This window comes from Lepidothrix coronata, unplaced genomic scaffold (assembly GCF_001604755.1).
Source record: "Lepidothrix coronata isolate B3197 unplaced genomic scaffold, Lepidothrix_coronata-1.0 Scaffold70, whole genome shotgun sequence".
NCBI classification, from domain to species: domain Eukaryota; kingdom Metazoa; phylum Chordata; class Aves; order Passeriformes; family Pipridae; genus Lepidothrix; species Lepidothrix coronata.
The window spans coordinates 4365116-4388494 of NW_016690250.1; the positions used below are offsets into that span (position 1 = coordinate 4365116).

Sequence of the window (23379 nt, forward strand, 5' to 3'; positions counted from 1 at the left end):
TTCCATCGTAAGGAGAAAGATTCCTGGGAAGCTGGCTTCTAAGCTAAACTAGAATTGTCATCAAAATTTGTGCTAGAGACAAGGATGACATGCTCTCCCAAAAGGCTTGCACAGCCTTCTAGGGCTTGGCAGAAGAGCGATTAGCTTCCCTAGACATCTATTGTCATCTTGAACAGTGGAGAAAAACCCACAAATGCGATGAGTAAGCTAATAAACTTGAAAAAAATAGCTTTGAGTGCAGGACATGTTTATACTTAAAGGAAAAGAAAGGTAGCGCTCCCTTTGCTGAAGCAGGGCAGGTGATCCTCGAGACCTCATGCTTCAAATATATTTCCTGAGTTCCCATGTAAGCCCGTTTTTCTCTGCAGCCAAGACTCACATTACAGGATCAGTCACACAGAATCACAAAGAATCATTTATGTAGGAAAAGACCTCCAAAATCATTGAGTCCAACCTTTGACCAATCACCACCTCATCAACTAGACCATAGCACTAAGTGCTATTCCAGTTGTTTCCTGAACATTTCCGGGGATTGTGACTCCACCACTTCCCCGGGCGTTCCATTCCAATGCTCAACAATCCTTTCCATGAAGAAATTCTTCCTGATGTACAACCTGAACCTCCCCTGATGCAGCTTGAGGTGAGACCCTCTGAATTTTATCATGGCAGCCAGGCAAAAATGATTAACACAAGACTTCTGCCTTGGGACTAGTGTCAGCTGGAAGAATATCAAATCTGGGGACAAAGGAGAAGGAGAAAAGAAATATTTTTTTTCCCCAGAATGATTTATCACCATCTATTTGAGTCTGACCAGATGGCTGCAATGTTAGAAGCTGTCTTGAGGAAGGAGAATTTATTTATTTAAAGAGGTACAAAACCTTTCACAGTGGGCCATATTTGTTAAAGACAAGACTAACTCAGGAGCTGCCAGGCACAGCCTTTAGCTGCTTGGCTGAGTGTTCACCTACGGGTGTGTGCAGCCTGAGCAGACGTCCTCTTCTTGCCTGTTACTCAAAAAAGCAGTTGCCTTTGGTCTGGGACAAGTAGAGGATTTCAAGACCCAGAAAGAAAAAAATAAAAAAAGAGCAATCCCAACCCTGCAGTTTAGTATTTACTAGCAAATGGGAATTTGCTTAGCCCATATTGGCATTTTACATTTACATCACGGGATGAAACAAGATAAGAGTTTTGGATGCTGGGGCCAGAGCCCATGGCATCCCTATGGAGAGCAAGTGGCTGCTGTGTGTTGTCTGTGGTACAACAGCTTATGTTTATCACTGCAGTGTGTGTCACACAGCCAGGGAGGGCTACAGGGTCACTCAACCCCAAACTCCTCTCCCTGGGGAGGGTCCCAGCCATAAGGTTGCTGCATTTGGAAAGGCAAAAAGGGGAAAGCTGTGATTCACAGAGAGCTCTGTCCTGGTAGACTGTTTGTGAAAACGTGCTCTGAGAATGCCTGTTGAATCACATTCCCAAAATACTAAACCAGAGCAAACAGCTAGTACCTAGCCTGAAGTGAGGTGCTGAATTGTCTGAATGGAGTAAACAGCCCAGACAGAAGCTTTACTAAAAGTCCTCAAAGGATTATACAGTCAAGTGGAGATGCCTTGGGCTAACTCTGGTGTGGGATTTAAATGCCAGCTAAGCTGGGTGTATGAATACCTAATTTTAGGAGCTAGGCTTTCCAAAAGATGTCAGAAGTGCCTGCCAGAACTTTATGAGAACAGAGGAAAAGTAAACTTAGATCTCAAAACAGGATTCAGAGTAGCTATCAGGTTAAGCATTAAGTCACAGCAGGTCAAACCATACATGTGAGGCACCTGGAGGGGCTGAAGTCCTGCAGCACCCAGGGCACCCACACCAACATCTATGTCTGAATTCCCCATTCTCTCCCTGGAACAGGGTCTATGTCTGCTCCTGAAAAGGAGGGGCCTCTATTTATCTAGTGACTGGGAAATAACTAACTAATCCTGCAAGTGTTCATCTCAAGTGCTGGGTAACCCATTTCTGTATCTACACTATGGGTAGCCTGTCTCTTCCATGAACTCCTTGGATGGGCACTGCATCTTCTCTTCAGCCTGTCTCTGACCCCATCTCCTCTTGATCCTGTCTGGAGCCCGGGGCTGGACACTGGACCTGGTACACTGCCCATGTCAGGGGTTGTTGATGGCTCCCATTCCCAGCTCCCAGATCTGCCGACCATGGTCCAACCCTGTGGGACTGCACCCATCAGCGAGGGCATGGTCTGTGCTGGTGTCCCCCTTGCTCCCAGATCCCTCATCTAACAACTGAGGCCACTATTGGCTGCCCCAAAGGGAAATTGGGCTGTCCAGAGGAACTCAGCCTTAGCGACCACATCACTTGGCACAGGCTGCAGCTGACATGTAGGATAAGGGAGCTGCTAAACAGAGCACCTATATCTTTCGGGGGACACTGAGATGGGGCAGCACCTGGGCACTGTCCCAGTCTTGGAGGATTCCCCCATTGCTGGAGTCTAGATCCCTGTCAGCCATTTGGTGGTGGCCAAAAGGGAGGCTCAGCTAGAGGCTGCCATGCCTTTTCAGCTGGTTAGAGAGAGCCAACTCTCCTGACCAAAACCTGTCCTCCATTCCAACTCAGCTGCCCTCAGCCACCAATGGAGGCCACTGCTATTGCAACACAATAAAGCCCATCTGCACCACGGCCTTCAGAGCAGGGTGAAGTGGCTGAGGGGTTAAATGATTCAGTCTATCACATCCCTCCTCAAATTACTGGTACATCATCCTCAGCTCCCTAAGTAAGAGCCAAAGAGAGAACTTGCATGGTTCAGTGACTACAGCTAAGCACCAGCCTGATGGCTGTTGTAGGACCTTGGGATGAGCTACATGTCTCAAAAACAGCCTTTGACAGCTGAGGGGAACAGCTCTTCCTTAGGCTTCATAAGCAGGAACTCCATCAGCCTGTGCCTCTGAAAACAAAGATACACAGTTCTTATCCCCATCATCTCCTGAGACGTGACATGTCTGTATTTCCCTGGTGACTGCTCCCCTTTTTTTCAACAGGTCCCGCTACAATGGGTGTCTTGCCCCCCCTCAGTCACTCCGAGGGACTGAAGAGGCCACGACATCCCTCTGCAGTTAATGCTCTGATGGATACTCCCTTGCACCTGATTAGATCAGTAAAGCAGAAACCAGTGTATATTGTTGTTAAACCCTGAGGTACAATAAACATGTTTTCACAGAAAGAATGCCTCTCCAGCATGTCCACCATCAGGGTGATTCTTTCTCTGACCCAGAATTGCTGTCTCTAGTTGGCAGAAAAAGCTGCCCGATTCTCAGCACAGGGAATGTTAGCAGTCAAAGAGGATGGTTACTTGTCTCAAACACTGTTAAGGCCACAGAAGAGAGGAATTTGTGACAGGAGGGTGCTAATTCCAGGTCTGGCAAAGGTAAGATCTGGTTAGCACATCCTGGTTAACACATCTGGACAAAATTCGCCCATTGTGACAGACTCTGAAAAAGATCAACTGCTTATACGCATACCACCAGTCAAAGAAAGATCATCCCAGGCTGTGGGACAGACGGCATCTGTGACCACAAAGAGCAATGGAAGCCCCCTGAATATGGCTCTGTGGATACCCAAAACTTGGACTGTATAAAGGTGGTACTGTTTTCCAGGCGTTAGGAAGATAAATTCCATTATCTCAGACCTAGGGGGGTTAACAAAGCTTGGGGAGAAGGACGTATCGCTATCAGTAGATACAAAGAATACAGCATTTAGGGGCCACAAGGACATCTGGCAGAACTTCCAAGATAAGGAAAAAACTAATAAAACCAACTCAACAACTGTGCTGAAATCAGGTCTGACTGAGTAAAAGATAATTCCGGCAGGGGCAGATGGCAACCACTGACTCATGGCCACTGACTCAAAAGAAGAGAGAGACTGAGCATGCAGACTAATCAGCATCAGAAGCAAGAGAATCATTTAACCAATAGAAGATAGAATACTAATTAATATGAGAACTATGTAACTTGTAGCCAACAAGCATTAATTCCTTTGTTTGCTAAAATGTATCAACAATGAAAAGATTTGATAGTTGGCAGTGGGCTTTGTGGACTTGCTACTGAGCACCCTTTTCTGTGCATAATTACAAACAGGGCCCCCCTCCCTACCACTGAGAAGCCTAGGGTGAAGAAGGGCCACTGGGATGCCGCTGGAGCCACGGGTGATGACTATCTCTCTCTCTCTCCCCCCGCTTCCATCTGCAATTTTCTACTTATTTCTATCTCTCTACATCACATTTATTGTTAAATAAAATCCGTATTGTTGACTTCGATATACGGTCTCGTGAGCCCCTCGATTCGGGCAGAGCCATCTCTCACTCATCAGATCTTAACAGGGAACAAGCACCAAAAATAATGAAAGCAGTCCAAAATCTAATGAAATGGTCACGACAACTGTAGCATTCATTAGATGGAAGCAATTTTGTAACTTTGATACCCCTCCCCCTCAATCGACTTCCTCTGGCAAGAGCAGCAGCCCTGGGAGGCTCCAGCAGGCAGAAAGAATGGGCAGCAGGCCCACAGCAGCAAACTGTTTAATGACTGGGTTGTTGTGCAAGTGACTGTCATCTGTTGAGAGGAGGATGTTTTCCAATTTGTCCTTGGCAGCCAAAGCTTTGCTGGAGGATAACCACATTGCAAATACGAGGAATTTCAAGAATTTCTACTTTTGCTTTTGCGCATTTTGAGTAACGGGTGCTCTTGTGAAGATCAGATTTGGATCTGCATTTCCTTGAAGCTCAAGGAGGGCTAAGCATCTCTAATCAGGAAAAGTAATCTCTTTAATTTAAAAATACAGCTGGAGGTTTGTTTACATAGAGTCAAAAATAGAGGTTTCCCAAGCTCTTCAATTTATAGGCAGTGATTATAAATGGTCATTTCACTTTTTTACTGTAATGCAAAGTTTTCCTAGTACCTGTGTCTACCTGGTGAAACACAAAATGAAACACAAAATTCAAGAGCTGAAGCTTGGGTCCTTGTGAATGGTCATAGGTCTCAGCTTTATGCCATTCATGATGAAAACACAGTTCTCATACTAAGAAGCTTTCAACTAAACCAAGAAGCAGTTTCAGCAGAATGTTAATTATCAACACTAAATATATGAAGTAGGAATTAACAGTATTTAACAGCTTGGCCCAGCTACTGAAAGAGATACCTGCACATACCTACATTAAAAAGCTTGTTCTACTACAGCAGAGCTTCCTCTGAAATACAGCACTACCAAAAAACAGCATATTCTGTTGAGCAGTGACACTGTTTCATTTGAAACAATCAGAAGACAATAAGTTTGAAACAATCAGAAGACAATGGTTTATCTGCTCCTGTTACTGCTCCAAAGGATTCTAAATAGTGAAATGCCTGAGCCCTTTATTCAGTTTCTTTCTCAGGAAGGAAACAAGTCCATGTTACAGCACTCCATCACTTGCTGTCACAATGACATGCTGTTGTTGCACACCAGAAATGGCCTGAAAGCATAAAGCAGCACAGAGAACAGTTTTTCACCAGCTAAGCATTCTCACCCAAACTTCTAAAAATTTGCAATAACTGATGTATAACTAACTGATGAATAAATTCCTCTGTTATTTAGTATGGTCATGGTTGTTCAATGACTGCTAGGTGGCAAAGCAAACATTAATTTTTTTTCTCTTGTTCTTGCCTTCTGACACTCTTGAAGTCCCACAGGAGAAGAGAATATATTATTGATGGCATCATGGAAATGCAATGAATCTTCATGTTTATCTGTTCTTCTGCTGAGGAGACATCAGAGGTTAAGCACAGCTCTTAGCAGGGAAAGAAAAGCAGCATGAAAATTATGGTGCTAAGAACTAAATGGAATTGCCACCTATGAGTTCAGGTGACCCGCTGAATTAAGGCATTTCATGCAGCTCAACCTACAGCTGGTCTGTAGCTTCACTGTGTGCAATCTTACATTGTAATACAATCTTGTTTCCTAAACCCAGGAAATTCCACTCCCCTCCATGTCTGGGAGAATGCTTATTTTGGAGCCCACACAGCGAACATTCACATAGTCTCCTGAAGTACTGAAAGGAGTCAATACAAATGCTACAAACTCAAGACCTTTCTATTGCTTTTATTCTGATTATTTCCCTAGTATTTTGACAGTGAGGATAAGATGAAAATTATAGATAATATTTTGGGCCTAATAATGCCCTGTGTAGATTATAGACAAATATCTAATTTACTGCTTAGTTAGTCCTATCAGATACCTACGTAATATGTGTGTTGTTTACAACCGCATGCGTTTCCATACTTTAGGAGCTTCAAGAATGAGATCTCCTTCCTTTTTTGCACATAGAAGGCATGAGAGGCATTGAAAGTAGTGCATACACACAAATTGTAGTCTTCTGAGCAGCACATGGCAGGCTGGTAATGTCACAATGGCAGGGACATAACTGATACATTGACTCCAGCTGTGGAAGCTGGAAATGTTTAGGGATAGCACCACATATGACTCTTGCTATTCAGACTTTCAGCATTAAGCTTACCCTGCGTTGGTTTAAGGGCATGAGCACCAAGTTTGTTCCTTGTCCCTGCTACTCTTGCTAGAAAGCCAGAGGGATGTCTACAGAACAGAGATTCTCACTGACACGTTACTGCTTAGCTTTGGTTTTAAATGTTGAATTTTCAGCTGCTGTTACAGAAAATTAGGAGAAACAGCCAAATTACAGTCCTCCTAGTCCAGAATTTCAGTTCATTTCTGTGGATGACAGTAGCTAGTCTAGCTTCCACTAAGGGACCCCGCCACAAGGATTTCTCTACCATGAATAAACTGAATACACAAGCTTATTCAGAAATGCCTATTCAGAAATGTTATCTTGAGGACACACTGTAGTTATCTTCAGGGACATGAGAACTGGAAGGCTACCTCACCTCCCCCTCCTGCCAGGGCAAGGCCAAAAAAACGCCCGAGGAATGCTTTTTCTTTTCCTGGCATGCAGTATAGAAAAGTAGAAGTAATTAAAAGAACATATGGAGAAATGTACAAAGTTGCCAAACCTGGCTGTTTAAACAGCATGGCCTATCCAAATCTTGAAAGGTCTGCACAGGGAGACAAATGCACAAAAGCTGTCTACTGCAGATTTTCAAAACAGAAGAGCTTGGCAGAAATTGGGTGCTTGTTATTAGTTTGACTTCCAAGTCCCTCCCTTGGCCCTTCCCCCTAAATCCTACTCAGCTTGGAAAACCCCTTTCACAGGAGAGGCTGTCAGGAAGAGTCTATAAGCAGACCTTTAGGCAATCCTGAGGGGCAACCTCAGGCTAAAAATAAATAAATGACCTGACAACACAGATGTCTGAAAGCTGCTGCTTGCCATAGCAAATCCAAAAGTACTGCTGCTCATGTTACTGCCTTCCTACAGACAGATGGTAAAGTAGAGCCAAGTCAAGAAAATCCTGGTGAAAGAGGAGAAACCCTAGGTGTCAGGAACAGGTGCCTCCAAACTCTGTCTTGAGTGTCCTTTATACTTACATACCCACAGATCAGCTGCCCTTCTTCCACCGCTAGACAAAAAACGCAGCACCCAGCTGAAGTCCGTATATATTTTTTTTTTGCAGCTACCAAAATGTAAATTAACTCTGTTGCAAAGGAATTCAAATATCTCTCTCCATGAAGAATATGAAGACTCTCAGGTTTTAAAAATACTTCTGACCTTTTTCACATAAATCAACTCTGATGCAAATATATACTCATGGGAGCAAAGACAACTAAGATATCTTTACATCAGTTCTGAAGAGTATCAGAAGGAGCAATATGTAAAAAGTTCATTTATTTCCACTTAAAACCGGATTTTACTTCATGTAGCATGAGCCTCTTACAGGATTTTTTCCTTGATCTTGGTGCAAAACATTAGTATCTATTTTCTAAGAAACATGATTTTGAAAAAGCAGATAGTTGTAAGGAGGTTACTTTGCCCAGCTAGTGAATTTTGCTTCAGGTACTGGAAATAAAAGCCACAAAATACAGAGCATCTTCATAAGATAGCAATTCCACTACAGAGAAAAGAACTTAACCTTGAAACTAGACTAACAGAAATTTCATTAAGTTTTATACAGCAGGAACGGTTTGGCTCCAGGTCTATTTAATCCAAGCCCTGAAGGTTTAAATCCCACTATATTACAAGAGCATTACTAGCTCAGACTTAATTACAGATTCCAGTTGGAGCATGACCCTTTCTGCCCCAAAAGCAGCAACTTAGCTAATAAGACAGCTCTGCAACATCACTCTTTTGGCACCAAATCTTGAACTTGGCACACCTGATTATATAAAATAAATGCCAACATTAATACCGTGTTACGGAAATGCCTTCCTGGTACTGATACCAGCATTCTACAAGGGATACTCTTGAACACCTATTTTGTGAGTGGTTCTCCAGAAAGCCAGCTCCACCTTCAATATTACTGATTGTCACTCAATGAGAAATTTTGGTTCCAAACTCTCCAGATTATGTGTCATCTGTCCTGACACTGAGTCATTCAGTGCAGAAGGCTTCAGGAGGAAAAGGAGTTATTTTTAACTTGTGCCAGAAGTTTTGTGTTTGAACAACTGGAGAACAAGGAAAAGCATTTTTAGGAACAAAGACATGGACAGATGACTGAGGTGGCTGTGCCCAAACCACGCACCGACACAGTTGTGTGTCTATTTCTTGAATGTCCATTCTTGAATGACCATTTTTTCCACACACCCTATCCTGCAAAGCTCTGTATCAGACGTGAAGTTCTGCCCTCTTGATGATAACTACAAATTTAATAGAAGGCCACATGCCACAACTGTCAGGTGTTACAAGTGGACATGGCACTGCTTCATGGGCTGTTCTTGCCACGTGGTTAAGCTGTTGAAAATTTTCAGATGACCACAGAGAGCAGTTCACATACCTCTGGGAAAAGGAGGGTGCTGAACCGGAACCCTGTTTTCAGAGCCTGGAGGGGAAAAAGCCACCCCTCCTCCAACTCCCTATTCTGATTGTTTTAATGCAATGCTGTGATCAGAATACATCAGTCCACAGAGAATCTTGTAAACAACTGTTAACACCCACAGATCACAAATAAACCCCAGATCACATACAGGTTTTAGTGTGGTATTTCACAGGAAAGCAGAAAGCCTCTATTATTTTCCTCCTAAAATCAAATTACGTATAATAAGGGCCTGAAGGGGGTGATCCTTCCTGGATTGCAGAGGGAATCAAAAGAAGTCCAGATCATGAGGGAAACACAGAGTGAATCTGATATAAATTTATTTTTAGTTTTGATGATGTTTAGAGCACCTCCTCCTCTTTTAAATACCAGTCCCTCCTCCTTTTGCACTGAGACACTGTTTGCTTAGAGATGAAACTCCCGAGAGATGAGCCTGGAGTTAAAATACAGGCCTTAGACCCTAAGTGTGAATACAATGATAATCATGATTCTGGAAGAATATATCAGTTCATCCAAAACTGAGAAGCAGTGATGTCTTCTGGAAGGGCAATAATAATAATAATAATAATAATAATAATAATCAGTAAAATACTTTTTTCTCTGCAACATCAAACTCTAATTGCTGCAGTGCATCGGAGTTTAGACAGTTAGTAGGCAAATACTCACATCTACTTTATAGCTCTACAGCCTGGATGGGAACAATGGCAGTTCAAATACTGTATCTGTGTCAAATTATTAGGGAGTCTGACTACAAGCTCTTCTCGTTTTGCAGGCAAAACTTGGTTACATATATATGTTCAGATTTTGGCTTGTTAGAGAACCTTCTGAAAAAGGCATCAGGAAAAAGTGAACTTTAAAAATCCAGACAAAGTTGTGGGTTTGAGGTGATTTTTTTGGTTATGTTTTGTGGGTTTTTTTGTTTATTTGTTTAAATCAGTGTCTGGTCTACTCTTCAGAAACAATTAAAGACAGAACTTCTGATGGGTTGTTGAAGAGTATCTATATAGCTTGACTGAGATTACAATGAGAATATAAGAATTCTTCAAGTTTTCCAGCCTCTATAATGGCCTCTTCTGCCATTTATTCCCACACAGAAGACAAAACTGGTGACATTTTGATGTCTCTTTGGAAAGAAAGAACAATTTAGCAACATCATTATTATAGATTGTAACATGTCTATGAACAGCATGTAACAGAAGGTTTTTAATAATATTTTACTTAATCAGATTACTGTCTCTTCAGTACTTCACGCTTATCACTGAACATCTTCAATTTACATTCTAAAATAAATTACCGTGTAAATAAAGTATGCTCACAGTTCTTGTATGTGGACAGTACTTACATTTAATTACAAATGATCTGGATATGTTTGTAGGTGTGAAATACATTAAAATTGTTTACAGAAAATAAACTAGCACTAACTTTGGAATCTAATTTTCACAACAGTACCAAGATTAGCTCAGTTATTTATTTGAACATGCTTTTCAAAATGTATTTTGGAATGCAGTAAAAAAGAAATTCAAAGAAATGCCAAAAAAAGAGAAGCACAGAAGATCAAAACTCCATAGCAGGTCAGATCAATAAAATATTAAACTGCACTTCTTAAATGTAAGTACTACACCAAGTAGTAGTGTGGCTGTTCTTAAATGGTGTTAAAGCCCTTGTTTTCTAAAGGAGACAGTAATATGCATTTTGCCTATTCAATCCAATCAAGATTTAGACATTGTGCTATAAAAGCAAACATATCTGACACTTCTTCTATAACTTTAGCAGTTGGCTTTCCTGCTCCATGCCCAGCCTTGGTGTCAACATGGATGAGAAGTGGATTGGTTTGTTTACGGCTTCGGCCCACAATATATTGCAGAGTAGCGATAAACTTCAGTGAATGCAGAGGGACCACACGATCATCATGATCCGCTGTGAGCAGCAGCATAGAGGGGTACTGGATGCCATCTTCTTCTGGTAGCTTGACATTGTGGAGTGGAGAGTACCTGAGAAAAGCACACAAATGTTTACATATTTTTTTTCTTAAGACCCAAAAAGAAGGATCTCTGGCTCTCAAATGTGAAGCGTGTTTCTTTAATTTCAGAAGACATATGTGTACATCTCACAGAAATGTCCAAAATATCAGGAAGGATAAGAGGGAAACTGCAGCTGAAGCTATCAAGTCCATAGCAGGATCCATCCTGCTGGAAACAGGGAAATTGAGACTTTTCCCCAGCATACATATCCCCAGCAGTCTATGTCTGCATGTGGATGGCTTCATCCCATGCAAATCTGGAAACAGTCTCTGATGGTAAGCCACAAGTGCTGTACAGTTACTAAATTTACTCTCTCCCTCCAATATTTAGGCCACCTTTGAACATACATATATGCTGAGGAAATGCCATGCAGGAAACATAAAGAACTGTAAGTTTTTCTGCTTTCAATAGGTGACTTTGATTCCTAGTTTTTGAGCAATGAATAATCTAACTTTCAAAATCTGCCTTCTTTTCAGGAGAATTTGCATCTCTCAGTCATTGTAACATACCATAAAAGGTGTATCTACAACACAAAGTGGTCTCTAACATTAGAAATAAAACGTTACAAAAAATTCCATCTAACCATTTCATTCTTTATTTAGGCAAAGTTACACCTAAGAAGAATGTTACATTTCTTAAATCATGAGTAGGATGCTGTTTCCCCCCCTATTTCATAACTGGAAGTACAGAAGGAAATTTTGCTTTATTTTTGAATGAACTTTGCCCTTGGAGGAGTACCCATTAAGTAAGTTCAAATTATTTCTAAGAATACATGACAATATTTGAGTGTCTAACCTAACAGATTCCTTGTTTCCTCACTTTCATCTAAGGAACAATGTAAGTATATGTAAAGGCACCATCTAAGCAACATTACATATATATCTTAATTGACAAGAAATTGCCAGCACTTGAAAAGGAGACAAAGGTATATTTCAGGTATTGCCATATGAGATGTTTCTAAAATTGTGCATTTAGATTTTGTGAGTAAGTATGTGAGTAAATAGGTATGGAGTGTTCATGCGGCCCATGTTCTTTTTAATATCTAAACATCTATTTTATATCTTTATATTTAGATATATTTAATATATAAATATCTATTTAATATCTAAAGACCAGTCAAATTGTTTAGTATGTATGAAGCACTTTTCTGGAATGTCAATCTTCATTATTGAAGAGACACAAATGCAGTAACTGAAGATGAGGTTCCACAAAAAATATTTTAAAATGATGGCACTTACTCTAACACACCATGTTAGCCATAGCCAATATGTAGATAATTTCTGTTCCCGCACAGCTGCCTGTCCCATATATTTTTAATTTTTCTTAAAATAATCTTTCTAGACCTCTCAGCAAGGAGTTAAGAAATTAATTAATATCCTGCTATGGTCTACTGCCATTCAATTCCTACAAATACATCCCATCCATATTGTATAACACAATTCACAGTGGTGACTCTCTCTCCCTTACAATAAAAAGTACAATTTATGTCCTGGTTCACTTGAGAATATTCTGTTGTAATAGCCTAAAGGAGTCATTATCCAGAAAGAAAACCTTCTGAGTTGGTAAAATCTGCTAGGAGAACAAGCTCTTTGAAAATATGACCAGTTGACTCAACAGGACTTCGAAGACAGTCTTTAATTCAAAACCAACTTGTAAGGAAATGCAGAACTCCCCAAATTCAGTGGAGGACAGGATGAAATAATTGCTCGAATAGATATTGATCATGACAACCTGAAACTTTTGAGCAGACTGTGCTTTTTAACAACCACAGGAGTACTTAAAGGCACTTACTTGCGCAGCCATTCAAACTGCTCTTTACAGTCGGAGCAACCGTAGTCACTGGTCCAAGCATGGCCAATGGTGTACTTGTGGAACTTGAGCATGTCCATCACTCCCACTTGGGCAATAACACAACCAAATAGGTCAGGGTGTTGATTGGCACAGGCAGCTTCAACAGAAAAACAATTGTATTAGTATTCATATCTCAAAGAATTAAGGTCAGCAGTAAAAGGTCCACTGCCAAGTTCGTGAAAGACCAACTTCCAAAAAGCTTTCATAAACTCAAAGTTTATTAAAAAAAAAAAGAAAGTAAACCTGTTAAAATAATGTGAAAAAATAAGATTACCATATAATACCTGGAGCCAAAAAACCTTAAATATAAAATATCTGATATAAACCAAATCACACTGAGAGAAGAATGCCAGTGAATATGAATTCAAATAGGACTTTCGAGCAAAACTGGAAGCGAATACACAAATGGATAAAAAATGTAACTTCCAAAGATGGTATGTTCAAAGGAGCTTAAGAGCTATTTCTCTGGTCTTCAGGCACCAAACATGCTGTTCTTTGAAAAATGCCTTTCAAACTAGCAAACTGGGTTTGAAGAAGTGAAATTTGAAAATATGTGAGATTTTCAACTACGGAACTGAAGGTGCCTAAACCATTCCCTGTCTAAGCTTTTAATATTAGCATCAAGAAAGAAAAGGATCAAAAGTCCTCCATTTACTGAAGAAAGTTTTCTTCCATAATTATTATTATAAACCCTTACGGAAAGAGTTTTGATAAAAGCAGACTGCTACAAAATCAGAGGAATAACCTCAACTTAACTTGCATTTTCTTGTTTTATGATTTCCATCTTCTTACAAATGGAAGGGACAAGTTCTTTAATAACGCTTGCCTCCGATATTTTAAAAATAACTGCAGTAGGTCCTTCTAGCTCAGTGTTCAATTTATAAGAGTGGCAACTGGCAGATGCTCTGGGAGAAGGCATTAAACAAATACTGGAAGATCTCTCTTGTAAATTATCAGCTTATAAACTAGTTGTTTAAGCTTTCTCTCAGTTGGAGTTCTCTTTATCCACCCTGTTAAACAGCCATCAAAATACTCATCCTCTGTAAACACATCTATTTCCTTTCTTAATGTTTATTCATCTAGTGTTCATCATATCCTGTAGCAGTAAGTTCTTCAATTCCAATTTCTGTTGCTTGATTTAAACCTGGTTTTTCACGATTTTACAAATTCCCTTGCTTTTTTTGAATTTTAAGAAATAAGAGCACTGAAATTTGCACATAACTACTACAATGGATCACAGAATCCGTTTTGTAATTCAGAATTATTCACTGTGCATCCACATGTAGGTATACTCTTTCCCAAATTCTTGTATCTCCTCATTTTTGTCCATTTTGAAAATGGATTGTTTATTCCCATTCTTTGCCTCCTGCAAACCAGGATATTGCTATCCCATGACCTTGCTTCCAGCTCAGGAAGAACTTTCTTTCATAGCCTTATGTGAGGGCCCTTGTCAAAAGCATTTCAAAATCCAAGAATAATTCTTCACCTAGATCACTGTTACAAGCACCATATGCTCCTTCAAAATAGCCTAAACAGATTTGAAAGATGCAACTTCAGCCTGCAAAATTCTTCCTTTTATGTCAGCTATTATTTATTGGTTCCAACTAGTTTGCCCGTTAGAGAAGTCAGATTTACTCATCTGCAGCTTGCGGATCACCATGAACCATTTGAAAACTTGGCATTACACTTGCCCCCTTCTGTTCCTCAGATATTTAGACTTAGTAGCCTGCAATTTCATACTGGAATTCACTTAGGATCTTGCATGTGCACCATCTGGTCCTGGCAACACGCTACTTTTCATTGGATTGATTAATTCCAAAACCTCTTCTGCTGATGCTCCAGTTGGAGTCAGCTCCCCAGAATATTCCTCATGAAAACACAATGGTGCAGGGAACCCCCCACACTCCTCAGGAGGGAACATCAATACAAACAGACCATTTAGTTGTTCTGCTTTGCCATTATATTTCTTTAATGCTCCTTTTACATCTCCTTAAACCTGCAAGTCCCACAGATTCTCGAGCCAGCTTCCTGCCTCTGATGTGCATAGAAAGATTTCGCTGCTAATTTTACATTAGAGGCAATTTGCTCATCAGTCTCCTGTGGTCTGTCAGTCCCTGCCAAGAGTTTATACTTTACCCTATTTTCTTTATTTGAACATGAATTCTGTTTTCTGAAAGATGTGATTTTACTTCTGGTCATCTCTGATATGTAACCATGCTAACTCTTCCTGGTTTGTTCCCAAGACATTTTTGTAAGGTATATATAGTGCCTTAAACAGATGCTATGTAAAAGAGGTTGATGTTTTTAACTGAAGCTTTTGATCAGATCCCTCCCCCTCATGTTATTTCCTTTTATGAACATAAATTATATTCTGGTAGGAAAAAAAGCCAAAACAACTATCACGACATTTCATTTTAATACTCTTTATTTTAGAGTGTCTCTTGAAGCACTGTCTGTTGCTCAGGATTTTGTAAGCAATGGCTGCTTCCTACTTCCTTAAGTAGTTACTTCAGTAAGAAATCACTTGTGGAGATATTCACCCATTCCCACTGCACCCCTCTAATTAGCCACAATACTTAATTAAATGCATTAATAAAGTGTAATCCAGATCAACAATTTATTCATTAATTTTACCCCTCTACATATAAGTTGAGCTTTAAAATTCGGTATGAAAGTAAGCCTTCAAAACATCGGAACTGGTTTTGACTAAGCAAACATGAGGGATCAAACATGGCATTTGCATAAAGGAGGTTTTCAGCTTGCAGCTGTGCTGCTTTGCTCAGTTTGGGGATCACATTGCAGGACAAAAAAGTCTTGTTTTGCGATTGAATGAGGCAAGAGCTCAGGGCTCTGTAGTCCTTAGAGTCACCTCCTGTTAGTCTGACTGAAAGGAAACAGAATTTTGGAAGAGTGACAATACTCTTCCTTGTCAGCTTTTTCTTCTATAAATAAGAACTGAGAAAGTCTGGCAGTGGGTCCTTGCACCTAAAGGATGAGTTATGATCTCTAGTGTTGCATGAACAACTATTGCAAAATTTATTCTTGCTTTGATGAAAAAGCACTTACAAGAATTTTCTAAATTGACCTAATTGCACCCAGTCAAAAAAAATCCCTATCTGGCTCATCAAGAGCATGGAAATCCAGCTGGATTGTAAGTGCAAAGGAAGGTTTCTAAAAAGATTTTTCAGAGCAGGGAGGTCTAGATTCCTAATACCTGTCTCCTGCCAGAATGATGTACGCCCTGCAGATGTGACTTGCTTCCTCTTATCAAAACAAGGAGCCCAGCTGACTCGTTCAGCCAGAAAAACAGGGTATTTTATTACTAAAGCTAGGTAGGATGAATCTCATCCTAACTGAAACTGAAGTCCATATAACCACATATATATATAACAGTATTTTCGGAAGGTATGTAATATGTTGAAAGTTTAACTGCATTTCCAAATATATATCTACACTCACATAAAACTGACTTGTGCAATGCATGCACTCTCAAACGGAGTGCAAACCCTTTAATCCTTTATCATATTCATCCATTTCTATTTTCAATGCACAAATACCTCCTGCCACCTGTTATCGAGAAGAATATAAGCAGAAAGCAAAAATACAACTTTAGATGTACTTGTTACTTTATCTTTAAAACAACTGCTTTTTAAAAATAATAATGCAGGAATAGCCAAGATGGCTTAGACAAAAGACCTACATAATGTCAAATTCTGTTTTCTTATGCTGGATGCTAATACACTGAAAAATAGAATAAAATCAATAGGGCCAGTATTCAGAAGCAGATAAACAGGAAGGAGTACAAAAAGAAGAGCAAGTAAAGAGCGGGTCGTGTAAATCTGCTCATTTTCTATATATCTATGCATTCTATATATCTATGGTTTATGCATTTGAAGTGTCTTTTTTCCCCTTCTCACATAAGTAACTCAAGCTACTGTCACATGCCTTTCATGCTGTTTAAAAAAAGAGGCAGATAAACCCCAATTTCTCATCAGAGACATTCATGATTTTATTTGTGGTCCTATTTTATCTACACAATGAAAGCTGAGTCAACTTGTAATACTCTTCTGTACAAGGGCTTTATTTGCAGAACTGCTATGTTCTCACTCGTTCTCTAAGAACAAGAATGCATGACTACAGAAGGAGTGAATGAGAAACTCAAGATGGAGGATTGCAGGACATGGGCTCCTGGCTTACATTACAGATCACATACAGTTTCCCCAATATGCTACATAATAGAATTCTGGTTCAATAGTAATTTTGTAGTGATTAGCCTTGAGAAAGAAAAATAAAAAAATGCAAATGTTTCTTAAACCATTTTTACTTACTGTGTGATTCTACCACAAGATTAGCTCTTACCACACAAGACTCTAAGTATGGCTTTCATCCTTTGCTAGAGACTGCAGAATCCCAATGTTCCATGCAAACAGCAAATTAAGTACAATTGTATACATTTAACAGCTGTATATATTAATGCATTGACATTCTGGCAACTTTGGACAAGCAGATTTCATAAATTTTTGTCTGGTTACTTGAATAAACCCAGAAGCAAACCCGGGAAATATACGAGCAGTTCTTACCAACTAAGAGGCCCCCATTTGAGCCCCCGTTAATAGTCAGTTTCTTTGGGGATGTGTAGCCTTCCTTGATGAGGTATTTGGCAGCACACTGGAAGTCATCAAAGCAATTTTGTTTGTTGGCCAAGATACCACCTAGCACAGAAACAAAACAAATCAGCTGATGCCATAAAATCCATTTGATACCATCTCTTCAGAAAAAACATGTGTGCAAAAATACCTGGGAACAATTCCAGTTTCATGAACATTTTAATAATTGATGGAGCTCAGAAAGACAGCAAAAATAAAAGATTCTTTCAACACAGAGAGGGTTGAAAGATGGTTCTGTCAATAACCCTGATGCTTTAAGAAATTCTGAATAATATATACCTATACTGGGGAGTGAAAGCCAGGTAATGTTCCAATCACTAAAATGAAAGCTAAAACCTTTGCATAGCAAAATATATACAAAATGACCACATACAGTCCACTTGAGGCTTGATCTAATGGGACTTTGATATCATTAAACTCAGTTACAGTTTCTTAAGGCAATAAAGCTTCAGCTTATAAAATAAGCTATATAAAATAAGCACTTCTAATTTCCTGGACATATAATATGTGGCTGGTAATCTACTTTTTTTCCTATTAGTTTTTTTCAAATCACATGATATATAGCTATGGTGAAAAAGGAACTTCAGAGTTGCATTCTTGGTTTGAAATTTTATTAATTAATTTTCAATACGGAAATGCTTAAGATACCGCCATCCTGTCGAACAGAATTCCAAATGTCCTCAGATGTATGAGGGAATAAATCATGACTGAAAATATAGGTCCAGATGACATCACTGATGAGACTTCCAGTTTGGAAAATAAAAAATTTTGCAGGGTGGGATAGGGAAAGAAAAGCATAGTTTTCCCTACAATTTTCAATCATTTTAATAGAAGAATATCAACCTTGAGAACTCAAAGTTGCCCAAATCTCATAATCTTCCCACTTGTTTGGCGACAGACTAAAACTAGCTCTTCTTCAAAGGTTACCCAACCTTAAGACCATGGTAATCTCAGGCAATTAAATGCTAGTAAGAAATGGGAACTAGGAAGAAAATCCTTGTATTTGTGTAGCAAAGGCTGTGGTCCAGCCAGGTAAAAGGGACTCAAAGGATACAGAAATCTAACTCCAGTTCCTTTTACTTTGTTTAAAGGGTGGATGTTTATTCTAAGTGGATTGCCTAAGGTTCCCACTATGGTCTAGGAACCTCCAGGACAATTAATTTTACCCTAAAATAAGTGAGATGAGCTACATCTCTTTAACTGGAGGTGTCTCTTTAACTCCACTGCCCATCCAGTGATCCTGGACACCCAGTTTACAATGGTTGCTTTATTTCTGTGTTGCAGAAGTTTGGCAAGATAACTCTGACATTTAGTCATACAGATCTTGTAGAACTGGAACCATTACACTTTTTGTATTTTTTTTAACAAATACACATCATTATCACATTAACAACATCATTGTAGAGAGATATACTGGGACAACAGAAAAGTCTTCAAATATGTGGCAATAAAGGAGAAATAAATCTTACTCGTTGCTCAAAATCCTGGGCTGGTCTAAGGTCAGAATCCTATCTATCTAATTAAACCTAAGTAAAAAGACTTTCGTAATTGGTTCTGGAAGTAACAAAGAAGAGATACATATCATATTTGCAACTGCAATAAAAGACTCGGGTCAAAATCAAGCAGGAAATAGGTGGACCAAAGAAGCATTATCATATTAAGATAAATTTTATTAAAATCTATTACAAATCAATCAGCAAATTAAAATTAATGAAGGATACTTCATCTTTAGCAATAATATCCTGTATCTGCAAGCACATACAGCTTCTATTTATGAAGCTATTACATAATTAACTCAATTGTGAGGAAATGACCCAGACAAATAGTTACCACAGATGAAACAGTAAAATCAAGATGCAATGATCTGGAAATACCATTTTGTTTGATAAAAAGTTATTATGGATTACTGCCATGGCAAATTGCTACATCATAAACACCACTGTTTTGGTACATTTGCCTTGCTGACAACATCTCCAGCAACTTATCTTCCAGATTCTTGGATATGAGTAAAGCGTCACTATTAAATAATGATGGGTATGTTACAGAAATAAGTAGGACTTTTCCAAGCTTTTTTCTCTGGTGAAGGGATGCAGACAATTGTCAGCAATAAGGCAAGTGGACAAAGACAATCAAAGGACTAAGACAAAGACTGGATGGGAAAAACATGGACAGAAATAAAGCAAAAATATTAAGAAAAGGGGCAAGGAGATTTATGGAGCTTTGCAGTGAGTGACTTGGTTTCCCTGTAGCACAAAAGTCAGCTTAAAAAAACCTGAAGTTGGATCCCCTATGAGCGTGCAGGGAATCACATGTCACTGTACTTCCAGAGCTGACTGTTTTCATATGAACTTCACTCACAGAATCATAGAATCATTTAGATTGGAAAAGATCTTCAAGCTCAACTGTTAACCCAGCACTGCCATGTCCCTAATGACACACCTACATGTCTTTTAAATGTCTCCTGGGATGGTGACTCAACCACTTCCCTGGGTAGCCAGTTCCAGTGCTTGACAGCCCTTTTGGAGAAGAAGTTTTTCCTATCACATTCATTAAATATCAAAAAAAAGGTCTATTCATAAATTATGCAAAAACAGTCTGGAAGAGTTACATTCTGAACTCAAGCATTCACACCTTCTGTAAGGTTCTGCAAATGATTTTTTTTTGGTATGATACCAAGAGAGTCTAAATAGTCAGTGTTGTTGTCTTGGGGATTTAGAATTGTAGGGCCATGTGCACTTGCAAATTGTGACGGAGGTTTCTGAAATCCAGACAGGTCTTCTGCAATACAGAAAATTTTCTGAAAGTCTAGGGAACTTGATCTTGGCTTAAAAAAAAATATTTTCTTGGAAAATATTGTCTTTGTGCAAAGCTATTTTTAAGAAGTTGCAAAAATTAAAAGAATCTACGAAAACTATCAGATTAACGCTGGACAATGTACAGATCTAACAGGTAAGTAAGGAAAAAAAATTACTTTTCTACAGAACAAATAAAATGAAAAAGGAGATCTGAACATGAAAAAAGGAATGAAGAGAAAATGTTGCAATTTTCATTGCTAAGCCTGCAGTTTTGTTTCCCTGCTTTGACTGACTTACCTTTGTGCCAGGTCTCTCCATATTCACCACCTCCCCTAATGTTTGCCACTGCTAGAACACCTCCTAGGTGTCGCACAAATATAAGTCTCGACACACTGAAAAAGCAAATCGACAGAGGATTATTTTTAATTTCCAATTTTTATACACCTACCACTTCTGTAAAAATACTTTGAGGGAAAGATCTCTCCCAAAATCAATTATGAAATTGTGAATGAAGTCCCCCCTTGATAGCAAACCTGAATAATCTGTAGAGGCAGTAGCTTAACTTAGCAGAAGCTCCAGAAGACCAATCGCACATATGCCAAGGAGATAGGTAAAATATTAAAATTTAACAAGTCTTTTTTTTTCCCCCTCTGGTAGGTTTAAATTTCTTATTTATTTGAAATCTTTGCTCATGCAAGAAACCACTGTTTGCAGAAATTAATTTTGTTCAACCACAAGAAAAAAGATTGGGTCTTGTTACCTTTAAGTCCTACTACTGCTTATCAGAAATGGCTTGAAAGATGGTAGTCCTACAGTGTGTCTCATGTGGACGTAGTATCAAAACAGGTAAAATCTTCCTACCTCCCAAAGCAATTACCTATGTAGTAGCACATGTTCTTAAAAGTATATACTAAGGATTAAGGAAAAAAAAGAAAAGCAGAAGGATAACTGATAAGAGATTTCGGTGTTTTCATAATCCATCAAAGGAAAAACTTTCTACCTAGGCTGGTTATCTGGCCACCAGATTGCTCAGAATGCATGAATTATCTCTGCTTCTGTAAAATCAATACTTAAGTCCGTCACTGTGAATTGCATTTTCCTTAAATTGCTGTGACATGCTGATCAGATGCAAGATTGATATTCTATAAGCACATTGTGCAAACATCAGAGGGAATTATTCTGTCAAACTCCAGGATGCCTAATTTCAACAGGTTGCTGCACTGCTAATGTGGAGTAGCCTGACAGTAGGTTTCCTCATTAGATTGTGGTTCCTTAATTTTTGGTATGTTAGAGTCACAAAACCTCTCAGAATATTCTGTACTTTTTTACTCTGTCTCTGTCTCAAACTTTGGGCCTCTTGGTCCAAAGTTATTTGATTCTCAATAATTAAAGGTAGCAAGTATAAGAAAGTATTACAGGTAAGGCAAGAGCTTGCTACCCAAATTTATTGCCTGAAAATATTTTAAAAATAAAAAATTCTGGAACAGAGTCCGTCTTCTTCCATCTGCTGAAATAAACTGTGCCCACTGAGGGATCACCATATTTAACAAGTGAAGTACCCATGAGCAATGCAAAACCAAAGTGCATCCTATCCTGCCTGTGGACTCCTCTAACAGAGATAGTACTTTGATGATGAATTTTGGAGGGGTCTAAGTAACATACGATCTCATAGGATATGAAGTACTCTTGTTATAGGTAGCCAGTCCCCATTTCCACAAGCAAACTATTTTCCTGATGCACAGACCCTCAACAGGATAAAGTTCAGAGTTTGGTAACAACCACTATACTGCCCAAATTATAAGCAAGGTTAGGCTATGTGTGCTCACTCTCAGTAATACTACTGGGATTTAGGCACTTCAGAACACATTACCCCGTATACCTCAACATAAACAACTAGTCATGTCACTGCCAGTGGTGATTAATTAATACCCACCCCCATATGGTCAGTAGTAAGTTGAGTCAGGACCCTTACTTGACCAATTCTTTGAGGTAAATGTGCCTCAAGCTTAAAACAAGCTTTCCTAAAGGGACTTTAAAGTTCAAGGAACCAGGTTTTATAAGTAGAGAATCAGAATTTATTAACTTTTTTAAAAAGTGAAAATTCCAAGTGATCAGCCAGCACAAAACTCAACTTTCACACACAGCCCTGCTACTGCCTTCTATGTCTTTCCAGGTGTATTCTTGCTTCCAGATTTGATTTCCAGTCAACCTGGTGTCTGAGTCACAGCAAACTGCCCAGTCGCCCTGGATGGCAATGAAATGTCTCATTCTGCAGAGGGAAGTCTGGCTTCCTGCTCTTCCCAACAGTCTCTGTAGCTTTTTGCTCATTATCCCTGTTTTTCCTTCCCTCCTGGGAGCAGAGTAAATGAAAGGGCAAAAGGGTCAGGAAGGAGACAGTAGAGAGAGCAGAAAATCTGCTGTCAAGTATTACAGCTGACAGAGAAATGCAGGCTAGTGCACTGGTGGTGGGAAAAAAGTCCTGAGTCACAGGACTTCGTTGCTTTCCTGGCTTTTGTGGAGCAGAAGGGAGCAGTAACAGAGTAACCGAAAAGAGTAATCTTCCACTCCACACCCAGGGCTGCTATGTTGCTTGACCTTTCTCTGGGCTTACAGTCTCTCCCTGTACCACCTCTTTGCTTTAAAGGCTGGGTACAAACTGCCAGTGAAATGCAATTTCACAGTCTGCTGCACAACCAGCTATATTCCAGGATGCATTAGAAATTGCTTCTCCTGTACCCACACAGGCACATATGGAACAGTGAAGGGGAACATGTTGGTTCCTATAGGGTAATTAGCCAAATCTGAGGCATTAGTGGTAGGTTTGTGATGGCATTTTCCCAGCGGCTCTCTGGGTATTGGTTCCATCAGCCTTCACTTGCACTCACTATGCCAGCTGTATAATTAATGATAATGCTCTGGCAAATACCGTCTTGAAATGTAGCTCTCCAGTCCAGAGAAGCATATGAAAGATGCATGCTTGCATTCAGAAATAAATCCCTACTGTAACTGACTTCATGACTTCAGGCTATCGTTCTTGTAGTTATTTCTGGACCCTGTAACCTGTTGGTTTGTT

General features: G+C 39.4%; 1 protein-coding gene and 1 long non-coding RNA gene across 2 annotated transcripts in view; one reads left to right on the plus strand and one right to left on the minus strand.

Annotated features, from left to right (window-relative positions):
- The first annotated feature begins 602 nt into the window (after nucleotides 1-602).
- On the plus strand, nucleotides 603-3193 carry LOC108499153. Its single transcript, XR_001875450.1, has 3 exons — nucleotides 603-640; nucleotides 781-869; nucleotides 3042-3193. It is a non-coding gene; the product is annotated as an uncharacterized LOC108499153 (long non-coding RNA).
- A 4620-nt stretch (nucleotides 3194-7813) lies between these two features.
- Nucleotides 7814-23379, minus strand: part of PREP (prolyl endopeptidase) — a 92369-nt gene continuing 76803 nt past the window's right edge. The window contains exons 12-15 of the mRNA XM_017818716.1: nucleotides 20604-20698; nucleotides 17425-17556; nucleotides 12785-12941; nucleotides 7814-10963 (exon numbers count right to left, since the gene is read on the minus strand). Of these exons, the coding sequence (XP_017674205.1) occupies nucleotides 10669-10963; nucleotides 12785-12941; nucleotides 17425-17556; nucleotides 20604-20698 (679 nt within the window). The 3' untranslated portion in view covers nucleotides 7814-10668. The remainder of the gene's footprint in view (nucleotides 10964-12784; nucleotides 12942-17424; nucleotides 17557-20603; nucleotides 20699-23379) is intronic.